Source organism: Mobula birostris, chromosome 6 (genome assembly GCF_030028105.1).
Source record: "Mobula birostris isolate sMobBir1 chromosome 6, sMobBir1.hap1, whole genome shotgun sequence".
NCBI lineage: Eukaryota > Metazoa > Chordata > Chondrichthyes > Myliobatiformes > Myliobatidae > Mobula > Mobula birostris.
Window position 1 is genome coordinate 196,566,429 of NC_092375.1, and position 26,371 is coordinate 196,592,799.

A 26,371-nucleotide genomic window follows, 5' to 3' on the forward strand; every position below is an offset into this window, starting at 1 on the left:
AATCTCCCACAATCACAACCTTGTGCCTACTACAAATATCTACTTTCTCCTTACAAATTTGCTCCTCCAATTCTCGCTCCCCATTTGGTGGTCTATAATACACCCCCATAAGAGTTACTGCACCTTTCCCATTCCTCAATTCCACCCAAATAACCTCCCTAGACAAGCCCTCTAATCTATCCTGCCAGAGCACCACTGTAATATTTTCTCTGACAAGCAATGCAACCACTCCCCCTCTTGCCCCTCCGATTCTATCACACCTGAAACAATTAAATCCAGGAATATTTAGTTGCCAATCACACCCCTCCTTAGTAAATTTGAAATTGAACCAGAAGGCTGTAAGCCATAATGGACTATCAACAGGATGCAAAGTTGGTCAGAGATCAGGCAGATATAATTTGATACAGAAAAGTGTCGAGTGATACACTTTGGAAGATTGAACATGAAGACAGAGTACAAGGATAATGGCTGAAAGGTCTGTTTCTGTGCTGTTGACAATGACAGCAGGATCCAAAGATCCCTCAACGTTTCCACAGACGTTGATATAGTGGTTCAGGAGGTATGCTGGCCTATATTAGTTGAAGGATTGAGTTGAAGAGCCATGAAATAATGTTACAGTTCCTTAAAGTTCTGGTTAGACCACACTTATTGTGTTCATCTCTGGTCACCTCATAAGAAGGATGTGGAGGTTTTTAAGAGTGAAGGTGTATAGATAACATATCTTGTATGGAATGGTTAAGTAAATTAGGGCTTTTCTCTAGAGCAAAAGAGAGTAAAAGGTGACTTGATAGAGATGTGTATGATTATGAGAGACAAGACAGAGTGGACAGCCAGAAACTGATTTCCACCCTCCACCACTCTCCACCCCCCCCCCCCCGCCCCCACCGGATGGCAATGGCTAAAAACAGAAGATATTTATTTAAGGTGAGTGGAAGAAAGTTTAGGGAAGATAGCAGGTAGTTTTTTTTTTTACAGAGAGTGGTGGGTGCCTGCATCACACTGGTGGGGATGGTGGTAGAAGCTGATACCATAGAAACATATAAAAGAACTGTTAGATAGGCACATGGATGTAAGAAAAACAGGAAGGGTCAGCCTGATCATGGGGTATGTTTCTATTGGTTGGGTGTAAGGCCCATACTGTGTTGTTATATTCAATGTTCTAACCTAATTGGCAGCAATTACTAAGTGAAAATTGGATCTGCTGCAACATTTTTAGGTAAGTTTATTACAAATCTTGTCAAAAGTAATATTGAAAACCAATGAATAAGGCAAAAGATTAGCACTATTTGCCTGGGAATCTATTCACAGATAACCTTCATGGTAATACAGCTTCTCAAATTATATAAATTACATGTACAGGTATCTCACATTTTGCCATAACAAGTGGAATTTCAAATCAGAGATTCTAATCAACAGAAATCATATGAGTTACCTTTAACAGTTCAGTGTTACACTGGAAGAAATACGAGGAAGATGGTAGGTGACAGAATTGTGGTTTGATTTTGCTAACTGATGCACTCAAAATGTGCTTTATGGGAAAAATTGATATAGATTTAATGTCTAGATGTATATATATCACAGAAAATCTGAGGAAAGGGAGTAATTTTGATATGTTTTCTGAAATTCAGTCAGGAGCAGCACTGAATATGAATATGAGCTGAGTTTGGTTCCAATAATCCTAATTTACTACCTGTAGGCCACATCAGCAGTGGGAGGGGGTGTATGTGTATTTGTAGCGTGGGAAAAGAGGTATCTCTTCCAGCTGATAATTATAATCTATGTTTTTAAATCAATAACAATATGCCTTTTACCTTTTTACTGCTTGTCAAATAGGCAGAGCAAGGAACACCATTTTATGTCTCAAACTAGACACTGGGGCATCTGCAGCATATTTGCTGTCACTACTGTCATTTGCTTTGCTTGAGTGATTATTTCCAGGTCTTAATATCTTCCTGCCTGTGGAATTGTGCATCACTATAGGCTGGCATCGTGTCCATCACTCAAAGGTTTCATAATTATGAGTTGCTTTAATTCGTGGGATTGTGTCAACTAGAAGTCTAGAAAAAAAAAAGCAGGAATATTAGATCATAACCCACTATGATGTCATTGCCAGAATTTTACTTTACTTTATTGTCACCAAACAATTGATACTAGAGCATACAATCCTCACAGCGATATTTCATTCCGCGCTTCGCGCTCCCTAGAGTACAAATCGATAGTAAATATTAAAAATTTAAATTATAAATCATAAATAGTAAAGAGAAAGTAAGGTGGTGCAAAAAAACCGAGAGGCAGGTCCGGATATTTGGAGGGTACGGCCCAGATCCAGGTCAGGATCCATTCAGCAGTCTTATCACAGTTGGAAAGAAGTTGTTCCCAAATCTGGCCGTATGAGATTTCAATCTCCTGAGCCTTCTCTCGGAGGGAAGAGGGACGAAAAGTGTGTGGCTGGGTGGGTTGTGTCCTTGATTATCCTGGCAGCACTGCTCCGACAGTGTGCGGTGTAAAGTGAGTCCAAGGACAGAAGATTGGTTTGTGTAATGTACTGGGCTGTGTTCACGATCTTCTGCAGCTTCTTCCGGTCTTGGACAGGACAACTTCCATACCAGGTTGTGATGCACCTTAGAAGAATGCTTTCTACGGTGCATCTATAAAAATTAGTGAGGGCCTTAGGGGACAGGCCAAATTTCTTTAGTTTTCTCAGGAAGGAAAGGCGCTGGTGGGTCTTCTTGGCAGTGAACTCTGCTTGGTTGGACCAAGTCAGGTCATTTGTGATATTGACCCCGAGGAACTTGTCATTTCCATTTCAGTTATGAATTTTACCCTGCTCAAAGTCTTTCCAAGAAAGACAAAGTTTTAACAAGTCAAAGAAGTGAATCCTTCTGCTGGTAGCTATGAGTTGGCTACCTCTGGTAAAACATTGTAGGTACCATTCTAACTTATTTGCTAGTTTTGGTTATCAGTGATGGAAGTGCTTTCTTTTGGCTAACACAATGTACAAAGTGCATTTGCCACCACAGATTACATTGCACCATGTGAAAAACTAAATTGAGTTCTTCATTATCCAACATGACTTAAAAATCATCAAATCATGTTCACTTTTGTTTATGGGCTTCTCCCATGTCTACATTGACTGTTACATTACCCACATTCAAGAGTACCTCCACTTTGACAGTCTTTAGCATTAAACCCTTTGGATGACCTGACATTATAGAACTTACCTCCTTTTTGCATAGTGGAGATACTACTCAGGGCATCTTGTATAAGCAGTTAATGTCTGCTTTAAAATATGGACTAGAACCAAAAACAGAAACCTTCTGAAACCCACTATAAGGCCAAGGATCTGGGTGTAATCACTAAAACTCTAAGGATTTGCAAGAAAAATTGCAATGATATCCAATCCTTTATTCTGTATTAGCTGAGTTCACAATTGTTTGCCCTTCCCCTCGGTGCTCCAAATACAGCTGTGTGTATTGGATGTTAAACGTTTAAGGCAGCTCAGGGGTACATCCGGAGCTCCTGACATCATAAGAGAAAATGAGTTTAACTAGATAAGAAAGCAGCATTATGCACGGCAAGTGAGAATGATGTAGAGATCTTACGGAAAGTGAAAAAGGAATAAAAGATAGCAAAGAGAAATGAGAATCTTAGCAAGGCTAAAGTAAATAGGAATACAAAACTCCTCAATAGACATATTGCATAGGAGGAGAATGAGTGGGACTCACCATGGGCCAAAGTTGTGAACTACAGGTAAAAGGCAGAGGATACTTGCTGAGTATATACCAAGGCAATGCTGAAAGTCTCGACTAAACAAGACAGTTGAGTTAAATGGAGCTGAGAAATCTGATGAGAAAGAGGAACTAAAAGGCTGAGCCACACTGGTTAGGACTAAAGTTGCTGAGAGAAGTAGATTTGGAAAGCTAGCCATGATCCTCCTGGCACCTTAAAGGAATTTGGAAAGCCCAAATAACCTACATCCACTGGTTCTCCTTTATCTATTCTGCTAAATACTTTTAAAAACTTTGCCTGGTATGATATCCCAGTCATAAATGCACGTTGGCTGCCTAATCTTATTACAGTGTTTTCTAAGTGCCATTTTATCCCTTCCTTTATAACAGATTCTAGCATTTCCTTGCTACCGATATGAGACTTTATGATCTAGTAATTCCTCCTCTCCCTCCTTTTGTAAATAATAGGCTTACATTTGCTACTACACAATCTGCTACTATCCCAAAATTATTAACATTTGGAAGTCACCAACAAGTCTCCTTTGCCACATCTTTCAAACCTTTCAGTTGTATGAAATCCAGTGGATCTGTCTCATTAACTTCCTCAAACTCCTTTTGTTAAAACTAATGCTGATTTCTCTTGGCTCTTATTCAATCCAGGGTCACTTCCTGGAAGTGCTTGTGTCTCCTTAAAAGACAGGCCTAAAATATTTGTTTTTTTTTTCTCAGCCACTTACTTATTTCACAAAAAATTGTGACTGTCTCAGTCCATACAAGTTCAAATTAACCTCCTAAATATACCCCTCTAGAGGAGCAATTACAGTATTAATATGTTTCACCTGATCACTCTGGTATTCTATTTTCCCTTATGAAATTGCTCTGCTGAATTCTGAATTCTGCCCATTTCTCAAGCTTTCTGCTCCTATAAACATTATTGAAAATTGTCTTCGATCTAACATACTCATTAGCTATAGTTAGACTAGTCTCCTTGTGTTTGACAATAGCTATCTGGGTGATATCATTTCCTGTTTCTTTTCCCTTGGGCAATCCCTCCGGATAAATCTAGCTTCCATCCCAGTTCCATGGCTATTTAAATAATGTGGAATTCTAGGCTCAGTGAGATCACCTTGGGAAAAATTGCCAATAAACATAACAAATTTTATTCTCGCAAAGCCTATATAAAAATTAATCATTTCATTTAATATTAAACTGCCACCAAAGGATGATGTCAAATGCAATTGTGGAATATGAACTGAGTTGACATATCAACTGTATGAAAGTACACTGGCAGCAACCGACTGTGTGGCTAGGAACAGCTCAAATGCCACCTATAAACTAACTGACGACACACCTAACCCTAACCTTAATGCATGGCACTCAGTGTCAGTAAGATGAAAGAGCTGATTGTGGACTTCAGGAAGGGTAAGACGAAGGAACACATACTAATCCTCATAGAGGGATCAGAAGTGGAGAGAGTGAGTAGCTTCAAGTTCCTGGGTGTCAAGATCTCTGAGGATCTAACCTAGTCCCTACATATCGATGCATTTATAAAGAAGGCAAGACAGCAGCCAAACTTCATCAGGAGTTTGAAGAGATTTGGTATGTCAACAAATACACTCAAAAACTTCTATAGATGTACCGTGGAGAGCATTCTGACAGGCTGCATCACTGTCTGGTATGGAGGGGCTACTGCACAGGACCAAAAGAAGCTGCAGAAGGTTGTAAATCTAGTCAGCTCCATCTTGGGCACTAGCCTACAAAGTACCCAGGACATCTTTAGGGAGCGGTGTCTCAGAAAGGCAGCGTGCATTATTAAGGACCTCCAGCACCCAGGACATGACCTCTTCTTATTGTTACCACCAAGGAGGTGGTATAGGAGCCTGAAGACATGCAATCAATAATTAAGGAACAGCCTCTTCCCCTCTGCCATCCGGTTTCTGAATGGACACCGAACTCACGAACAATACCCCACTATTTTTTATTTCTCTTCTTGCACAATTTATTTATCTTTTTGAATATATACTTACTGTAATTCACAGTTTTATTACCATGTATTTCAATGTTCTGCTGCTACAAAACAACAAATGTCATGACCTATGTTGGTGATATTAAACCTGATTCTGATTTACCGCTTTTCTCCCTGCCTAACGTAAGAGAATTTAATGGAGAGATCTAAATAACTGAAACTGACAGTTGTTATGTTGCCTATGAACAGATACTTTTAACAACTCATTCAATAAATGGCACTTCTGACAAAGCAGCATTTCCTGAACTCTGCTGCACAGATGTACGTGCTGGCACTGTACCGTAGCTACCACTTAGCAAAGCCATGCTACCATTCAGTTCAGGAGGTCTAGAATACAAGAGCAGGGATGTGATGCTGAGGCTTTATAAGGCACTGATGAGGCCTCAGCTTGAGTACTGGGAACAGCTTTGGGCTCCTCATCTTAGAAAAGATGTGCTGGCATTGGAGAGGGTCCAGAGGAAGTTCACAAGGATGATTCCAGGAATAAAAGGGTTATCATACGAGGAACGTTTCATGGCTCGCTGGAATTCAGAAGGATGAGCGGGGATTACATAGAAACCTTTTGAATGTTGAAAGGCCTATACAGAGTGATGTGGAAAGGATGTTTCCCATGGTGGGAGAGTCTAGGACAAGGGGGTGCAGCCTCAGGATAGAGGGGCAGAGATGTGGAGAAATTTCTTTAGCCAAAGTGTGGTGATTTTGTGGAAATTGTTGCCACATGCAGCTGTGGAGGCCAGATCATTGGGTGTATTTAAGGCAGAAATTGATAGGTTCTTGATTGAACACGGCATCAAGGGTTATGAGGAGAAGGCCAGGAACTGGGGTTGAGGAGGAGACAGGAAAAAAAGGATCAGCCATGATAGAATTGCGGAGCAGACTCGATGGGCCAGATGGCCTAATTCTGCTCCTATGTCTTATGGTCTAATGGTCTTATGCTAATACAATGGCTTTCAATACCAGAATGTATTCCCATGATTCAAGTTACTGTGTTGGAGAGTTTTGTATTCTTCAATTTAAAACAAACAATATTGTCAAAAAGTAATTTGAACTAGCTTGTATCCAGTCTCTATAACATTTATCCATAAGGCGAAGCTTACTTTATTCCATAAGCAAGAATAGTTATTCCAATGAGAATCCCTATAGTGCCATCCAAGAACCAGACCCCAGCATAATGATTGAAGACTTCAGCACTGATCAGTATAGAAAATCCCATGATTCCTCCGACGAGGGAGTTAAAGCCTGAAGAACAGAAAACACAAACAGATCACTGAACAGCCAAATCAAATATGGCTGCAAAATTAAATTGCTTCAGGATCACACTCCAATCAACTGATTTCACAATAAGCAAAGAAATATTAACTGCTGGAAATCTGAAAAAAAAACAGAAAATGCTGGAAACACTCAATAGTCAAGCAGCATCTGTGCAAAGGGAATCCGAGAGTATGGTTCAGGTTAACACTCTTCAAAGTAAATGTTTTATTAAAGTACATGCATGTTACCATTTACAACCCAGAGGTTCATTTTCTTGTGGGCATTCTCAATAAATCTATACAATGATAACCATAACAGAATCAATAATGAAAGACTGCCCAACTTGGGCATTCAACCAGAGTGCAGAAGACGCCAAGCTGCAAATACAAAAAGAAGAAATATAATAAATAAATAAGCAATAAATATCGAGAACATGAGATAAAGAGTCCTTGAAAGTAAGTCCATTGGTTAAACCCTTGGGTTCAAGAGCCTGATGGTTGAGGGATAATAACTGTCCCTGATCCTGCTGTTGTGAATCCTGAGACTCCTTTGAGGCCTTTCAAGGAGTCGGCTTTGATGTGCTGGAAGTTCCATTAACTGTAGTCTCTCTAAGTACAGTGAAAAGGACTGTAGTGGTGTCCTGGCAGTCCACTGTCCCTCGCTGGTGCAAGTGTGGTGAAACCGGGTCAGTTGTGATTTGATGATGTCCTTGAATTTTTCTGATGAAGATTCATGGACAATTATACTCCCCAAACCTCTAAGGGTTAAACTAAAATGCATTGTAAGGCAACGCACTTAACACTAATAATAACTTTTTCTTCTCGTAACAATGAGGAAAAAACAAACCCAAAAGAGTAACTTTATATTTAAAGACCAGGTTTTAACATTGGCCCAAGTTGTCACCAACATTTCCCTGCATAACTGTGATCTCCACAGGTACATAAGAACTCTGGTTGTGATTGTTTACGCATGTAAATCCACTGTTGGATTGCATTCACGGTGTATAATTTGTATGAGTGCTTTGTGCCAGGTTGAAGGCGTCCTCAGTTATTTAATTAGGAGACAACTCAAGTAAATCAGCAATCTTTTTTGTATGTATTGTCTATCGTACGTCCTATTCACTGCTAACGTTCTGGTTCATATGTACGTGCCTAATCTCTCAATCACCTGCCTCTTTAACCCGCCATCCATGCCAACATTTCTATCCCTGGCATTGTAAATGTGCTGACAAACAGCACCCCCTCTGCCTAATCTTTACATTTGCATCAAATTCAAAAATTTCAGATAATTAATACTTGCACAGTATTTTTACACTTGCATTTGTTTTACAACATGCAAGTAAAATGATACTCTGTTAATGTAGTTCTTTAAATGTTTGGAAGCAAAGGTTTAGTAGATTTACATCCCTCTCCAAGGTTGTCAGTGAAGGTGACAGCAATTGGTGATGCTGTGGCTGGTGAGAAAGATTGTCACAGGACAGAGCAGGATACAGATCAGCTGGAAATATGGGCAGAGAAATGGCAGGTGGAGCTAACCCGGACTAGTGTGAGATAATACCACTTTGGAAGATCAAATGCAAGGCGAAGACCTCCAGTGACCACGATGACTACAACTATGAGAAGAGCATCCAGCTGCAGCTTTGAGTGAACTGCATTAAGGAGTTGAAGCTGGGACTGGATGAACTATGGATCATCTGGGAGGCTGAGGGGTAGTAGGTAGGACATGTAGAGAGGTAGTTACACCCAAGGTGCAGGACACAGGAAATTGGGTGATGGTCAGGAAGGGGAAAGGGTTGAAGGAGCCACTGCAGAGTACCCCTGTGGCCATCCCCCTCAACAACAGGTATATCACTGTTGTGGGGGTTGAGCGAACTGTGAAAAGTCACAGTAGTCAGGTCTCTGGCATTGAGTCTGGCTCAATGACTCAGAAGGGAAAGGAGGGTGAAAAGGCACTTTGTGGTGATAGGGGATTCATTGGTTAGAGGAACGGACAGGACGTTCTGTGGGCAAGAATGAGATTCCCGGATGGCATATTGCCTCCCGGATGATAGGGCCCAGTACATCTTGGATCGAGGCATCAGCATTCCTAAGTAGGAGGGTGAACAGCCAGAGGTTGTGTTTCATGTAGGTACCAATGACATTGGTGGTGCAAGTGATGAAGTTCTGCATTGGCAGTTCAGGGAGTTAGGTGCTCAGTTAAAGGGCAGGGCCTCCAGGGTTGTGATCTTGGGATTTCTAACTGTGCCATGTGATAGTGAGGCTAGATCTAGGAGGGTTGTACAGTTTAATATGTCACTAAGGAGTTGGTGTAGGAGGGAGGGCATAAGAGTTTTGGATCATAGGGAAGATGGGACCTGTGCAGAAAGGACGCTTGCAGCTGAAATAGTGAGGGACTAATATCCTAGTGTGAAGGTTTTTTTAATACTGCACAGTGGGGTTTAAACTAAAGTTGCAGGGAGATGGGAACCAGAGTGCCAGAACAGTTAGTTGAGAGGTTATGAAGGCAGGTATTGGTAGGGCGTCAGACAAAGTTAGGAATCAAAAGATTGAATATGGTGTAACTAGTGTCCTGAGCTGCATATATTTCAATGCAAGAAGTAATGTGGGAAAAGTGGATGATAGTGTTGAGGATGAGGTAGTTCATATCCTCACAGAGGCAATATGCAATGAGGAGAGGCTGTTGATAGGGCAAAATTGCAGTCAACGGGATGAGTTGCAACGTAAAAGGCGGACAAAATCAAAAGAGGTGAGTACGGGACTAAAGGTGTTATATGTGAACGTGCGCTATGTACAGAATAAGGTAGATGAACACACAGCATTTTTCTGTTGGTAAAAGATGAAATCAAATCATTAGAAAGAGGTGACACAGGGTCATCAGGTGTTGTTGAATCATTGTGGACAGAGCTAAGGAACTGCAAGGGTGAAAAGACTCTGATGGGAACTGTCTACAGCGCCCCAAACAGTAGTAAAGATGTGGCCTGCAAATTACAACAGGACATAGAAAATGCATGGCAAAAGGGCAGTGTTCCAATGGTAATGGGGGATTTCAATGTGCAGGTTTCAGTATACAATATGTAGGGAAAAGCAGTTTGCTGCTGGATTCCAAGAGGAGAATTTTCTAGAATGCCCACGAGATGGCTTTTTAGAGCATTTTATGGATCAGCCCACTAGGACATCAGCTATTCTGGATTGGGTGTTGTGCAGTAAACCAAAATTGATTAGGGAGCTTAAGGCAAAATAACCCTGGGGGAGAAGTGATCATAATATGATTGAATTCACCCTGAAGAAAGAGAAGTGGGTACAGTTATTGCTACAAGAGAGAAGGTGCTCAAAAAGCTGGAAGACCTCAAGATATGTAAGCCACCCGGACCAGAGGAACTGCACCCTGGGGCTCTGAAAGAGGTAGTGTTAGAGATTGTGGTGGCATTAGAAATGATCTTTCAAAAATCATTGGACTCTGGCATGGTGCCAGAGGACTGGAAAATTGCAAATGTCACTCCACTCTTTAAGAAAGGAGGAAGGCAGCAGAAAGGAAATTATAGACCTGTGAACCTGACTTCAGTGGTTGGGAAAATGTTGGAGTCAATTGTTAAAGATGAAGTGATGGAGTACTTGGTGACACATGACAAGATAGTATAAAGTCAGCATGGTTTCCTTCAGGGAAAATCCTGCCTGACGAACCTGTTGGAATTCTTTGAGGAGATTACAAGTAGGATAGATAAAGGAGATGCAGTGGATGTTGTATATTTGGACTTTCAGAAGGCCTTTGACAAGGTGCCACACATGAGGCTGCTTACCAAGTTAAGAGCCCATGATATTACAGTAAAGTTACTAACATGGGTAGAGCATTGGCTGATTGGTAGGAGACAATGAGTGGGAATAAAAGGATCCTTTTCTGGTTGACTGCCAGTGACTAGTGGTGTTCCGCAGGGCTCGGTGTTGGGACCATTTCTTTTAATGCTGTATATCAATTATTTAGATAATGGAATAGATGGCTTTGTTGCCAAGTTTGCAGATGATACGAAGATTGGTAGAGGGGCAGGTAGTATTGAGGAAACAGGTGGGATGCAGAAGGAGTTAGACAGATTAGGAGAATGGGCAAGAAAGTGGCAAATGAAATACAATGTTGGAAAATGCATGGTCATGCACTTTAGTAGTAGAAATAAATGTGTGGACTATTTTCTAAATGGGGAGGAAATCCAGGAATCTGAGATGCAGAGGGATTTTGGAGTCCTTGTGCAGAACACTCTAAAGGGTAACTTGCAGGTTGAGTCAGTGGTGAGGAAGGCAAATGCCATGTTAGCATTCATTTCAAGAGGTCTAGAATACAAGAGCAAGGATGTGATGCTGAGGCTTTAAAAGGCACTGGTGAGGCCTCACCTTGAGTAATGTGAACAGTTTTAGTCCCCTCATCTTAGAAAAGATGTGCTGGCATTGGAGAGGGTCCAGAGGAGGTTCACAAGGATGATTCCAGGAATGAAAGGGTTCTCATACGAGAAACATTTGATGGCTTTGGGTCTGTACTCAAGGGAATTCAGAAGGATGAGGGGGATCTCACTGAAACCTTTTGAATGTTGAAAGGCCTAGACAGAGTAGATGTGGAAAGGATGTTTCCCATGGTGGGGGAGTCTAGGCCAAGAGCGCACAGCCTCAGGATAAAGGGGCGCTCTTTCAAAACAGAGATGAGGAGAAATTTCTCGGGCCAAAGGCTGGTGACTTTGTGGAATTTGTTGCCACATGCAGCTGTGGAGACCAGGTCGTTGAGTGTATTTAAGGCAGAGATTGATAGGTTCTTGATTGGACACGGCATCAAAGTTATGGGGAGAAGCCCAGGAACTGAAGTTGAGGAGGAGAAAGAAAAAGGATCAGCCATGATTGAATGGCGGAGCAGACACGATGGGCCAGATGGCCTAATTCTGCTCCTATGTCTTATGGTCTAATTTGAGAAGGAGAAGCTAAAGTCAGATATATCAGTATTACAATGGAGTAAAGGGAATTATTGAAGCATTAGAGAGGAGCTGGCCAAAATTGATTGGAAAAGAACATTGGACAAGCAGCAATGGCTGGAATTCTTGAAAGCAATTTGGAAGGCACAGGATATAAACATCCCAAAGAGGAGGAATTATTCTAAAGGCAAGGTGATATAACTGTGGTTAACAAGAGAAGCCAAAGCCAATATAAAGCCAAAGAGAGGGCATATAATAAAACAAAAATTAAGGGGAAGTTAGAGCATTGGGAAGCTTTTAAAAACCAAAAGAAGGCAACTACAAAGGTAGTTGGTAATAATATTAAAATGGATACCAAAAGTTTCTTCAGATATATAAAGTGTAAAAGAGAGGTGAGAATGGTTGTCAGACCACTGGAAAATGATGCTGGAGAGGTACTAAGGGGGACAAGAAAAAGGTGGATGAACTGAATAAGTATTTTGCTTTAGTCTTCCTGTGGAAGACACTAGCAGTGCGGTGGAAGTTCCAGGTGTCAGGGGTCATGAAGTGTGCGAAGTTACCATTACTAGAAAGAAGGTTCTTGAGAAACTGAAACTCTGAAGGTAGATAAGTCACCTGGACCAGATGGTCTACACCCCAGAGTTCCAAAAGAGGTGGCTGAAGAGATTGCAGAGGCATTAGTAAAGATCTTTCAAGAATGACTAGATTCTGGAATGGTTCCGGTAGAATGGAAAATTGCTAATGTCACTCCACTCTTCAAGAAGGGAGAGAGACAGAAGAAGAACATAAGACCACAAGGCATAGGAGGAGAATTAGGCCATCTGGCCCATCGAGTCTTCTCTGCCATTCAATTATGGCTCACCCTTTTTCCTATCTCCTCCTCAATCCCAGTTCCCGGCCTTCTCCCCATACCCTTTGATGCCATGCTATCTGACTGCATGCTATCTTTACTTTTTTACCATCCATCCTATCCTGAGTCCTTTTTCTCCAGTTCCCACCCCCCCCCGCCAAATTAGTTTAAACCCTCCCCAACAGCTCTAACAAACCTGCCCACAAGAATATTGGTCCCCCTCAGGTTCAGGTGCAACCCATCACTTTTGTACAGAAGAGATCCCAATGATCTAAGAACCTGAAGCCCTGCCCCCTGCACCAGCTTCTCAGCCACACATTTATCTGCCAAATCATCCTGTTTCTACCCTCACTGTTGCATGGCACAGGCAGCAATCCAGAAACTACTACCCTGGAGGTCCTGCTTCTGATCTTTCTACCTAGCTCTCTAAATTCTCTTTTCAGGACCTCATTGCTTTTCCTTCCTATGTCATTGGCACCAATATGCACCAAGACATCTGGCTGCTCACCCTCCCTCTTGAAAATATTGTGGACACGATCTGAGACATCCCTGACCCTTGAAGGCAACATACATACCCGTTCACGTTCACAGAATCTCCTGTCTGTTCCTCCCACTATTGAGTCCCCTATCACTACCGCTCCCTTCTTCTCCCTCTTTAGAAAGGAAACTATAGGTCAGCTAGTCTGACCTCAGGAATGAAAGGGTTACTGTATGAGGAACGTCTGGCAGCTCTTGGGATGTATTCCTTGGAGTTCAGGAGAATGAGGAGGGATCTCATAGAAACATTTCAAATGGTAAAAGGCCTGAACAGATTAGATATGGCAAAGTTATTTCCCATGGTAGGGGAGTCCAGGACAGAGGGCATGTCTTCATAATTGAAGGACATCCATTTAGAACAGAGATGCGGAGAAGTTACTTTCATCAGAGAGTGGTAAATCTGTGGAAATTGTTGCCACGAGCGGCTGTGGTGGCCAAGTCATCGGGTGCATAAAAGGTAGAGATAGATAGGTTCTTTATTAGCCAGGGCATCAAAGGGTATGGGGAGAAGGCAGGAGAGTGGGGATGACTGGAAGAATTGGATCAGCCCATGATTGATAGGCGGAGCAGACTCGATGGGCCAAATGGCCCACTTCTGCTCCTATATCTTATGGTCTTATGATCCCAGTGGTTGGGAAGATGTTGGAGTCAATTATTAAGAATGAGGTCTCAGGGTATTTGGAGGCACATGTTCAGCATGGTTTCCTCAAGGGAAAATCTTGCCTGACAAATCCGTCGGAATTCCTTGAAGAAATAACAAGCAGGATAGACAAAGGAGAATTGGTTGATGTTTCGTACTTGGATTTTCAGAAGGCCTTTGACAAGGTGCTACACATAAGGCTGCTTAACAAGCTATGAGCCCATAGTATTTCAGGAAAGGTTCTAGCATTGACAAAGCAGTGGCTGATTGGCAGGAGGGAAAGATTGGTAATGAAGGGGGCCTTTACTGATTGGCTGCCCGTGACTAGTGGTGCTTCACGAGGGTCTGTGTTGGGACTGATTCTTTTTACATTGTATGTCAATGATTTTAATTATGACATTGATGGCTTTATTGCAAATTTTGCAGAAGATATTAAGAAAAGTGGAGGGGCAGGTAGTTTTGAGTAAGTAAAGAGGCTCCAGAAGGACTTTGGCAGATTAGGAAAATGAGCAAAGAAGTGGGAGATGGAATACAGTGTCGGGAAGTGTATTGATAAGCCCTTAATGAAAGGGTTGACTATTTTCTAAAAGGAGAGAAAATACTAAAAAATGAGATACAATGGGTTAGGGAGTCCTTGTGCAGAATTCCCTAAAGGTTAATTTGCAGGTTGAGTCTGTGGTGAGGAAGGCCAGTGTGATGTTAGCATTCATTTCAAGAGGACTAGAATATAAAAGCAAGGATGCAATGTTGCGACTTTATAAAGCACTAGTGAGGCTTCACTTGGAGTATTGTGAGCAGTTTTGGGCCCCTTATCTTAGAAAGGATGTGCTGAAACTGGAGACGGTTCACTTCTTTCCTCACCTTCCAAGTGAGGATAATTCTCAGAAACCCTTTTGGTTGAAATGGTACCGCTGTTCCTACACTCTTCAGCCAAGGGAAAAGCTCCCATGCCTCTAGTTTTAATAAAATCTCTTATTATTTTAAACTGCAGAGAACTCAGTCCCCACTCATGTGGCAAACCCAGCAGCCCTGGAATTATTCCTGTGACTATTCTCCGAAGCAAGTACGGTATGTCCTTTCTGAAGCAAGGAGAACGAATCTGTACACAATCCAGAAGTGTTTTCATGAACACTTTATACAACTGCAATGTCTTCCTTACTCCAACATTCTGATCCTATCATAATTAAAGCTAACCAAGGTTCAAGACTGAATGAACTTCCTGTATCCCATCAGTAATGCAGTATGATCAGTTCTCACCTACATAAAAGCCAGCTTCAAAAGATTTCCACCTTAGAAGAAGAAAGTAAGGTTTTGGAAAATGATCTCAAAAGGATATACATCATAACAAAAGAAAACGAGCTCAAAACAAAACAAGCAGAATTAAAGGATTTATTAAGAAGCAGGGCAGAATATATGATCCATATAACCAAACATAAGTATTACGCAGAAGGCAGCGGACTGAGCCATCTTTTAACTCTAACGCTCAAACAACAGGAAACTAAAAGGTCTATACCAGCGATTAGATGTGCTAAATGTGGAATAGTATCTTCAACAGAGGAAATAAACGAGATATTCAAGAATTACTTTAAAGAATTGTATACAAGTGGCTCAGTTCCTTCTGAGAATGACTTCACAGATTTTTTTTAGTGGATTAGACCTCCCTACGTTGTCATTAGAGGACACCAAAACTCTAGCCTCTCCTATTACACTGGATGAGCTACTTAAAGCAGTCAAAGCTACAAATAAGGGCCGTACGCCAGGCATAGATGGCATACCTGTGGAACTTTACCTAGCACTTTGGGATATTCTTGGACCAGTATGGTTAGAAACATTAAATTATGCTTTTGGAAATGGTGCTTTCCCTAGAGATCTAAACACAGCCCTGATCACAGTTATACCTAAGCCCGGTAAGGACCCCTTGGGGTGTGCCAATCACCGTCCGATCTCCTTGATAAATGCCGAGCTCAAGATATTTTCCAAAGTCTTAGCCAGTAGACTTGAGACAGTAGTTGGGAAAATAATTAGCCCAGATGAAACGGGCTTTATCAAGCGGCGTCTCGCATCTGATAATATTTGCCGGCTCTTACACATACTGAGTGCAACACATAAAATCCGCCTGCCTATGGCCTGCTATTTCTAGATGCTGAAAAAGTGTTCGATCGCCTTGAATGGCTATATCTCTGGAGAGTTCTAAAAGAATTTAAGTTCAGCGATAAACTTATCAATATGATTCAAAAACTGCATGCTAATCCTTCAGCCCGGGTATGTGTGGGAGGAGGTTTCTCAGAGTTATTTGACATAGGACGGGGCACACGACAATGGGACCCTTCGTCTCCTTTAATTTTTACTATATCTATTGAACTGCTTGCACATTTAATTAGAAACTCTCCTCAGATCTCCCCTATTACAATAGGTACAACATCACATTCATTATCACTTTACGCGGATGACACGCTAGTTTATATGGCAAATGTTCAACAAACTCTCCCCTATGTTTTAAAAACACTGGAGCAATTTGGATTTCTTTCAAGATACAAAGTTAAATTGTTAAAATCAGCACGGATGCTGATTAATATGGATAAAAGTAAGGTGTCTCTTCCTCCCCAGATTAAAGTTACAAATGAGCTCCTCTGCTTGGGTATTAAAGTTAATAGTTCCCTATCAGCTGTGGCTAAAACAAATTACTCTTTAATTCTGAAAAAAATACAAGTTATTAATAGGTGGAGACACCTGCCAGCATCAGTCCCGGCCCATATATCGCTCATTAAAATGAACATCTTACCCCGCATTAATTTTATCAGCTCAATGATCCCACTTGCACCTCCAGCAGGATATTGGCAAAAACTGGACTCCTTACTACGATGCTATGTTTGGAATGGTAAAAGACCGAATATAAAATGGTCAGTTCTACAATTCAAAAGGTCGAATGGGGGATTGGCATGTCCAAATTTTAAATTGTATCACTGGGCATTTGTATTAAAAAGTCTTAGCTATTGGATGGAGGAGGATAAAGTTTCGTCCTGGAAAAATATAGAACAAGAGCTAATAGCACCAATAAGGTTGAAGGACTTTCTCCTTATAGGTATGTCTACCAAAAAATGTGATTTGTATTACGGTCCAATTTTAACTCATATGCTACAAGTGTTTAGAGCAGCAGAAAAATTCCTAAAATTTAAAAGCGTATGGTGCAAATCATCTCCATTATGGAACAATGATCGTTTTCTATCTTGGGGGGAAACCATTCACTAACGGAACTTGGGAGGATAAAGGTATTACTACTCTTCAAGATATTAATGGGGCACGTACTATCCTTAGCTTTCAAGAACTGACATCTTGATATAATATTGATAAACATTCTCTTTTCTTCTACTTTCGAGTAAGATCAGCTTGTAAAGCCTACGGCATTCCCTCGGGGTCAGATTTAAAGGACTATCCCATTTTAAGTTGGATACAGAGTGCTCCAGGACAGATAGTGTCATATATCTATGATAAATTAAACTCTCAGAATGATATGCCCACATCGGGAATGAAAGCCTGGGATAGGGACATATCTGAATTGGGACAAGAGTTAGACTGGGATGTGATTTGGGATAATGCTGCCAGTGCTTTGAAAAACCCAAATCATCAGTATATACACTTGAAATTTTGTCATACAGCATATCTAACACGAGAATTAGACATCAAATGGGACTGGTTCCTGACCCTTATTGCTCGTTTTGCCCCCATGGAGCCATTGGCTCATTTATACATGTTGTATGGGAATGTCCAGGGGTTTTTGGTTTGTGGGGGAAGGTTATCAGTACTCTTACAGAACTAACAGGGGTACAATTACCAATGGACCCCGCTGTACATCTTCTAAATGATGACTCCCACCTTTCCCTTATGGAAAAAAACACGTAAAATCTGGCTGGCAGGCCTGACTGCAGCTAAGAAGATTGTAGTCCAGCGTTGGAAACCTCCCCATGATATTTCAAATACTCACTGACTTCGGAGCTTTTTGGACATTTCTTACCTAGAACTTTCATCAGCAAGAGTAAATGATGCACGACCAAACACAATCTTAAGGTGGACAAATTTGATATCGAACTTAAAAGATCTTTTGTTAAAATAGAAATGCTCTGTCTGTGTATGCACTACTACTCAGTTGGTGGAGGGGAGAGGGGTGGGGGGAGAGAGGGGCTTGGGGATGAGGAAGAGGATGAGGGGTGGAGGGGGGATGGTGATGAAGGTTGTGGGTGGCTGGGTTAAACAGTCAAAATGTAATTGGCAACTGGTTGTATTGAATGTAATTTGTTGGTGTTGCAATAAAAAATTAATAATAAAAAAAAGTAATGCAGTATGATATATGATCTATGAACATACCATTTGTATGTCAACAGTAATATTGATGACCGATAATACTGATGAATCTGTAATACATCATTAAAACTAATATGCCAGGGGGATGGGAACCAGTACGATGGTGAGCCAACAGTTTTACAAGTAGATGATGTAATATGTAAAATAAGTATAAGGAAGAACAAGCCAGTGATTGGGTACAACTGCAGACAGAGCAAGGAGTTAAGTTGTATCACAGAGGCAAAATTCCAAAAGGTGAAGAATGCAGGATTGAAGGTGCTGTATTTAAATGCGCGTAGCATTCAGAATAAGGTGGACAAACTCGTGGCACAATTAGAGATTGGTCAGTATGATGTTGAGGGCACCTATGAGTTGTGGCTGAAAGTTGTTCAGAATTGGGAGCTTAATATCAAAGGATATGCTTTGTATCTAAAGGACAGGCAGGAAGGCATAGGCAGTGGTGTGGTTCTGTTGGCAAGAGATGGAATTACATCTTTAGAAAGATGACATAGGGTCAGAGAATGTTGAATCTTTGTGGGTGGAGTTAAGAAACTGCAAGGGTGAGAAAACCATTATGGGAATCATATATAGGCCTCTAAATAGTAGACAAGGTGTGGGGTTGGGATTGCAAAGGGAGCCGGAAAAGGCTTGTAATAAAGGTAATGTCATAATTGTAATAGGGGACTTAATATGCAAGGGTTTGGGAAAATCAAGTTGGTTTTGGATCGCAAAAGAGGGAATCTGTTGAATGCCGATGAGATGTCTTTTTAGAGCAGCTTGTGCTCAAGCCTGCGAGGGGAAAGGTCATCTTATATTGGGCATTGTGTAATAACCTAGACCTTATTACGGAGCTTAAAGTAAAGGAACCCTTCAGAGGCAGTGATCATAATATGATTGAATTCATACTGCAATTTGAGAGGGAGAAGCACAAGTCACATGTCTCAGTACCACAGTGGAATAAAGGGAATTACAGAGGCACGAGAGAGGAGTTTGCCCAGGTGGATTGGAGTGAATACTGGCGGGGATGATGGCAAAAGAAAGGTGGTTGAAGTTTCTGGGAATAGTTCACATAGTGCAGGGTAGACATGTCCTAGAGAAGAAGTTGTTCTCAAAAGGCAAGGCTAGGCAACTGTAGCTGACAAGAGGTCAAGGATTGCCCAAATGCCAAGGAAAGGGCATATAATGTAGCAAAAGTAAGTGGGAAATTGGATGATTGGGAAGCTTGTAAAATCCAACAAAAGGCAACTAAAAAAGCAATAAGAAGGGAAAAGTTAAAATACGAGGGCAAACTAGCCAATTACATAAAGCAAGATACTAAAAGTTTTTGCAGTTATATAGAGAATAAAACGGAGGTGAGAGTTGATATTGGACCACTGGACAGTGATGTTGGTGAGGTAGCAATGGTGACTGAAAAATGTCAAATGAACTTAGTAAGTACTTTGCTTCAGTTTTTACTGAGGAAGACACTAGCTGTATGCCAGAGGTCCGTGAGTGTCAATGAGCAGGAGTGAGTGGTATTGCTATTACAAAGGAAAAAGTGCTAGGCAAACTGAAAGGTCTTAAGGTGGATAAGTCATCCGAGCCAGATGGACTACAGCCCAAAGTCCTGAGAGAGGTTGCAGAAGAGGTAACGGATGCATTGGTCATGATTTTTCAAGAGTCACTTGATTCTGGCATGGTCTCGGAGGACTGGAAAATTCCAAATGTCACTTCACACTTTAAGAAGGAAGGAAGACAAAGGATAGGAAGTTACAGGGCAGTTAGCCAAACTTCAGTGGTTGGCAAAGTGTTGGAGTCTATTGTTAAGGAAAAGGTTTCAGGATACTTGGAGACTAATGATAAAATAAGTCAAAGTCAGCACGGTCTCTGTGAAGGAAAATCTTGCCTGTCACGTCTGTTAGAATTCTTTGAGGAAGTACAAGCAGACTGGACAAAGGAGAGGCAGTGGATGTCATTTACTTGGATTTTCAGAAGGCATTTGATAAGGTGCCTCTCATGAGGCTGCTTAAGATAAAATCCTCTGGCATTACAGGTAATATACCGGCATGGGTAGAGGAATGGGTGCAGCCTCAAAATTGGGGGTGACCTTTTAGAACAGAAATAAGAAGGAATTTTTTAGCCGAAGAGTGGCGAATCTGTGAGATGCTCTCCCAAGTCTGCGGCAGAAGTCAAGTCCGTGGGTATATTCCTGATTGGTCAGGGCATCGAGGTGAGAGGGCAGGTGTATGGAGTTGAGTAGGACCCGGGATCAGTCATGATGAAATGGTGGTGCAGACTTGATGGGCTGAATAGCCTAATTCTGCTCCCATGTGTTATGGTCTTACATAACACATGGGAGTTAGGGCAGGACAGTCCAAACTGGACTGAGGTGGGACTGAGGAAGGACAGGCAGGGGACAAAACATAAATGTAGCCAGTTGGAGGGGTTGAAATGTGTCTATTTCAATGCTAGGAGTATTAGGAATCAAGGGGATGAACTTAGAGCATGGATCAGTACGTGGAACTACGATGTTGTGGAACTTGGCTGGAGGAAGGGCAGGATTGGCTGATGCAGGTACTGGGGTTTAGGCGTTTTAAAAGGAATAGGATGGGAGGTAGAAAAGTGGGGAGGGGGGAAGTAGCGTTACTGGTCAGGGATAGTATCACGGCTATAGAAAGGGAGGACACTGCAGAGGAAGTGTCCACTGAGTCGGTGTGGGTGGAAGTCAGAAATAGGAGGGGATCAATCACTGTGCTGGGAGTAGTCTATAGGCCCCCAAATAGCCCTCGGGACACCGAGAAGCAGGTAAGCAGGCAGATTTTAGAAAGGTGCAGGAAATACAGGGTTGTAGTTATGGGTGATTTCAACTTCCCTCATATTGACTGGCACCTCCTGACTGCAAGGGGGATAGATGGGGCTGAATTTGTCAGGTGTGTTCAAGAAGTATGTGGATCGGCCAATGAGAGGAGAGGCAATACTGGATCTAGTTCTGGGTAATGAACCTGGTCAGGTGGCAGACCTCTTGGTGGAGGAACATTTTGGTGAGAGTGACCACAACTCCCCTAGCTTCAGCATAGCTATGGAAAAGGATCAAAACAGACAAAATGGGAAAGTGCATAACTGGGGAAGGGCTAACTATGAAGGGATGAGGCAGGAACTAGCGAGAGTAAATTGGAAACAGATGTTCAAGGGTGAAAGCACAGAAGTAATGTGGAGGAAGTTCAGGGACCACTTGTGCCGGGTTCAGGATAGGTTTGTCCCACTGAGACAAGGAAAAAATGGTAGGAAAAGGGAACCGTGGCTGACGAAACAAGTGAGGCAACTCACCAAGAGGAAGAAGGAAGCATATGTTAGATATAAGAAGCAGGAAGCAGGAGGGGCTCATGAGAAATATAGGGTAGCCAAGAAGGAGTTTAAGAAAGGACTTAGGAGAGTTTGAAGGGGGCATGAGAAGGCCTTGGCATGTAGAATTAAGGAGAACCCCAAGGCGATCTATGTGTATGTGAAGAACAGAAGGATGACAAGAATGAAGGTGGGGTCGCTAAAGGATAAAGAAGGCAACATGTGCCTGGAGGCGGAGGTGGTTGGGGAGGTCCTAAATGAATACTTTGCTTCAGTATTCTCAAGTGAAAAGGACCTTGATCAGGGTGAGGTCGAAATAGAACAGGCCTGTGTGTTAGACAATGTGGAGATTAAGGAAGAAGTGTTGGATCTTATTAAAAACATCAAGATTGATAAGTCCCCAGGGCCAGATGTGATATACCCCAGGTTGCTGTGGGAAGTGAGAGAAGAGATCGCTGGAGCAGTAGCTATTATCTTTGAATCCTCTTTGGCTGCAGGGGAGGTGCTGGAGGATTGGAGAATGGCAAATGTAGTTCCCTTGTTTTTAACAGGTAATAGGGAGAATCCTGAGAACTATAGACCGGTGAGTCTTACGTTGGTGGTCTGCAAACTATTGGAAAGAATTCTTAAGGATAGGATCTACGAGCATTTGGAGAAGTACAGTCTACTCAAGGATAGTCAACATGGTTTTGTGAAAGGAAGGTCGTGCCTCATGAGCCTAATTGAGTTTTTTGAAGAGGTAACAAAAGAAATTGATGAGGGTAGTGCGGTAGATGTGGTCTACATGGATTTTAGCAAGGCATTTGACAAAGTCCCCCACGAGAGACTCATCCAGAAAGTCATGAGGCATGGGATCGGTGGTACCTTGCCTGTTTGAATAAAAAAACTGGCTAAAAGGAAGAAAGCAGAGGGTAATAGTGGAAGGAAAGTATTCCGTCTGGAGGTTGGTGACTAGTGGAGTGCCACAAGGATCTGTCCTGGGACCCCTGCTCTTTGTGATTTTTATAAATGACCTGGATGAAGAGGCAGAAGGATGGGTGAGTGAGTTTGCTGATGACATGAAGATTGGAGGAGTTGTGGATAGAGCTGTAGGTTGTCAAAGGTTACAAGAGGATAAAGACAGGATGCAGAGTTGGGCAGAAAAGTGGCAGATGGAGTTCAATCCGGATAAATGTGAGGTGATGCATTTTGGAAGGACAAACCAGAATGCTGAGTACAGGGTTAATGGTCAGTTATTTGAGAGTGTGGATGAACAGAGGGACCTTGGGATTCAAATCTATACAGCCCTCAAGGTCGCTGCACAGGTTGATAGGATAGGATAGAAGGCCTATGGGATGCCGGGCTTCGTTAATAGCGGGATTGAGTTCAAGAGTAGAGAGGTCATGTTGCAACTCTACAAATCTCTGGTGAGACCACACTTAAGAGTACTGTGTTCAGTTCTGGTCACCTCATTATAGGAAGGATGTGGAAGCTATGGAGAGGGTGCAGAGGAGATTTACCAGGATGTTGCCTGGATTGGAAAACAAGTCTTATGAAGAAAGGTTAGCAGAGCTGGGACTTTTCTCTTTGGAGCATAGAAGGATGAGAGGGGATTTGATAGAGGTCTACAAGATTATAAGAGGCATAGATAGGGTGGATAGCCAGTACCTGTTTCCCAGGGCACTAATAGCAAACACCAGAAGGAATATGTACAAAGTTAAGGGAGGGAAGTTTAGGGGAGACGTCAGGGGTAGGTTTTTTACACAGAGGGTTGTGGGTACCTGGAATGACTTGCCAGGGATGGTGGTGGAGGCTAAAACATTAGGGGTATTTAAGAGCCTCTTGGACAGACACATGGATGAAAGAAAAATAGAGGGTTACGGGGTAGTGTGGGTTTAGAAATTTTTTTTAAGGAATATATGGGTCGGCACAACATCGAAGGCTGAAGGGCCTGTACTGTGATGTAGTATTCCAGTGTCTAATATGATGTATGACCTATGAACATACCATTTGTATGTCATCAGTAATACTTTATGACATATGAACGTACCATTTGTCCTATTAATCATATGTTGCACATGCATATAGTTCTAGCACAACCATAGCTAGGTTTCTGTGAATATCAACACAATTCAATCTCTTATCACTTAGCAAATATTTTGCTTTTCTGTTACCCTCCAATCCATCGAAAAAAAATCCAGAATCTATGGAACTTTGCAAAGTATCCACTATTGTTAAAGACCCGTATTTCCAGACTGTAAATTCCTCTACTGGTTCTTTATTAGCAGGAGAAATTCTCCTGTCTCTGTCTGTAAGTGACAGAGGATGTCCTCACCAGTGCACATACGAAATCTGCTATCATCTATTTTTATGTTACTCACCACCCACCAATCTACTCTCATATTATATCATGCTCTACTTTATCAATTTTTTATCAATTTCTTATCCTCCTTTGCTGAGCTCTACAGCAACTTATAAAACTCTTCCTTTATCTTAATATTATACTTATATTTCTTGTCCACCACAGACAAATCACATTCCTTTTAGAGTTTTGTGCTTCCAAGGATTTGTTATTTTTGCTTCTCAAGTTTATTGTACGTCCACGTGTGCACAGGTGAAATGTAAGACTTAATCACAGCAGCATCAGAGGCAAAGAACATCAGAGAAGCAGTGATCACAGGAAAAAAGTACAAATTAAACTTATATTATGCGGATTCTGCAGATGCTGGAAATCCAGAGCAACAAACACAGAATGCCAGAGGAAATCAGCAGGTAATAGAAAGTCAATGTTTCAGGCCAAGGACTGAAAATGGGGCAGATGACAGAATAAAAAGGTTTTTAAAGGCATCCATTAGTCTTGCAAGACCATGGATCTGTGCCTGGAAAGTCTTCACTCTCCAGGGCGCAGGCCTGGGCAAGGTTGTATGGAAGACCAGCAGTTGCCCATGCTGCAAGTTTCTCCTCTCCACGACACCGATGTTGTCCAAGGGAAGGGCATTAGGACCCATACAGCTTGGCACCAGTGTTGTCGCAGAGCAATGTGTGATTAAGTGCCTTGCTCGAGGACACAACACGTTCCCTCGGCTGGGGCTCGAACTCACGACCTTCAGGTAGCTAGTCCAATGCCTTAACCACTTGGCCACGTGCCCACACGAGGTAAAAAGGTTTCACACAATTTTAAAAGAAAGAACACAATCAGAACAAAAAAAAGTCCATTTTAATGCAAGGTGATCAAAGTGGTCATACATTGCTAAACTGTAGTGATTTGGAAAGGTTGAAGGGAAGTTACCATTCTTGAACATGATGGCGTGAGACTTTGGGCTTACATACCTCTTGCCTGACAGGAGTTGCGAGATGATGGTATCATCCCTGTGGTGGGCATCTTTGTGATAGGTGCTGCCTTCTTGAGGCAGGGCTTCCTATAGATACTACAGGAATCATCCCTTCAATATGTGCTACCAAACGTATGCCAGAATGATGTTTCTGCTGGTTGGAATTAGTAGAACTGGGGTTTACAGCCTCAGTAAAAAGGAGTCAGCCATACAGCTCAGTGATGAAAAGAAATTTCTACACCTGGACGATAAGGAATCTTTGGAATTCTCCACACAAGGAGACCAGGAAGGCTCACTTGTGGGAATATTCAGGGCAGAAATTTAAAGGTTTTTGTTTATTAAGGAAATGAAAGAATGTAGGGTTAGTGCAGGAAATTGGTACTGGGATGTAAAAGACAGACTACAATCATATTGAATGGCAGAGCAAGTTGGAGAGTAACTTTACAGCAAAGTTGGTAAGTAATTGATGCAGGTCAATCATCCCAATTTCAGGACTACTCCTAATTCTAGTATTTACATTGTATGCTCTGTGAGGTCCTTTACGACACTTTACTCCTCTGTAGGTTCCACCTAAATACAGGTTGTTGTATTTGAATGAAAACAATGATGCTAGAAAAATAATTCTACTTAAACAGGTCAAATGATGAAAATGACAATTATTTAATTCTTTAGATCTGGTATTTAAAGTAAAATTATTAAAAATATAGAGAAATGGTAGGAAAGTGAGGGAGGATTATGAGTTTCCTTTTACAGAAACAAGGAAAGTAAAAATATTTCACTGTTATCATTTTTTTTCTGATTTTGTGATTCTATTTTTTTTAGTCACAACATGTAATTGTTGCCTTACATTTCCAATGGCCCTTGGTATTAAGTGAACAATTTTTTAAAAATAATTTAATTTGACCACATAACAAGAGTATATTAACAAAGTGTCAATACTCACCATCAGTTATCAGGGCTTTGCTTGTGAGGACTCTACCAAGCATAAATTTAACCACAGCCAAAATACTACAGAGGATTCCACTTACAATGGATACACTAAAAAGGAAATCATCCTGAAAAAAATAACAGGTGTTTAGTGAAATAAAGGTATCTTCTTCATATCCAGATATACAACTGAAATGTTTAAGCATATAAGCAAAGATATTGTCAGTTATATTACAAACTCTGCCAATGAACACTACATTAATATTCCTTTTATTTTATACTATTTATTTTCATAATTTATAGTATTTTTCATGTTTTGTATTTTGATGCAAAACCACAAATTCCATGAAATATGTAGGTGCTAATAAATCTGATTCTGAACCAATATTTGAAAGTGTATAAATAATTTACAACATCACTAATAGCAATTATAATGTATCAAAACATCTCAAGTAGCTTCAAAGTAAAGCTCATTAGTAAATGATAATTGATAATTA

The 26,371-nt window shown here is 41.5% G+C and overlaps 1 protein-coding gene across 1 annotated transcript in view; it reads right to left on the bottom strand.

Moving 5' to 3' along the window:
• Positions 1-889: 889 nt before the first annotated feature.
• tmem163a (transmembrane protein 163a) overlaps positions 890-26,371 on the bottom strand; it is a 231,348-nt gene continuing 205,866 nt past the window's right edge. The window contains exons 7-9 of the mRNA XM_072259697.1: positions 25,891-26,002; positions 6,852-6,993; positions 890-2,057 (exon numbers count right to left, since the gene is read on the bottom strand). Of these exons, the coding sequence (XP_072115798.1) occupies positions 1,997-2,057; positions 6,852-6,993; positions 25,891-26,002 (315 nt within the window). The 3' untranslated portion in view covers positions 890-1,996. The remainder of the gene's footprint in view (positions 2,058-6,851; positions 6,994-25,890; positions 26,003-26,371) is intronic.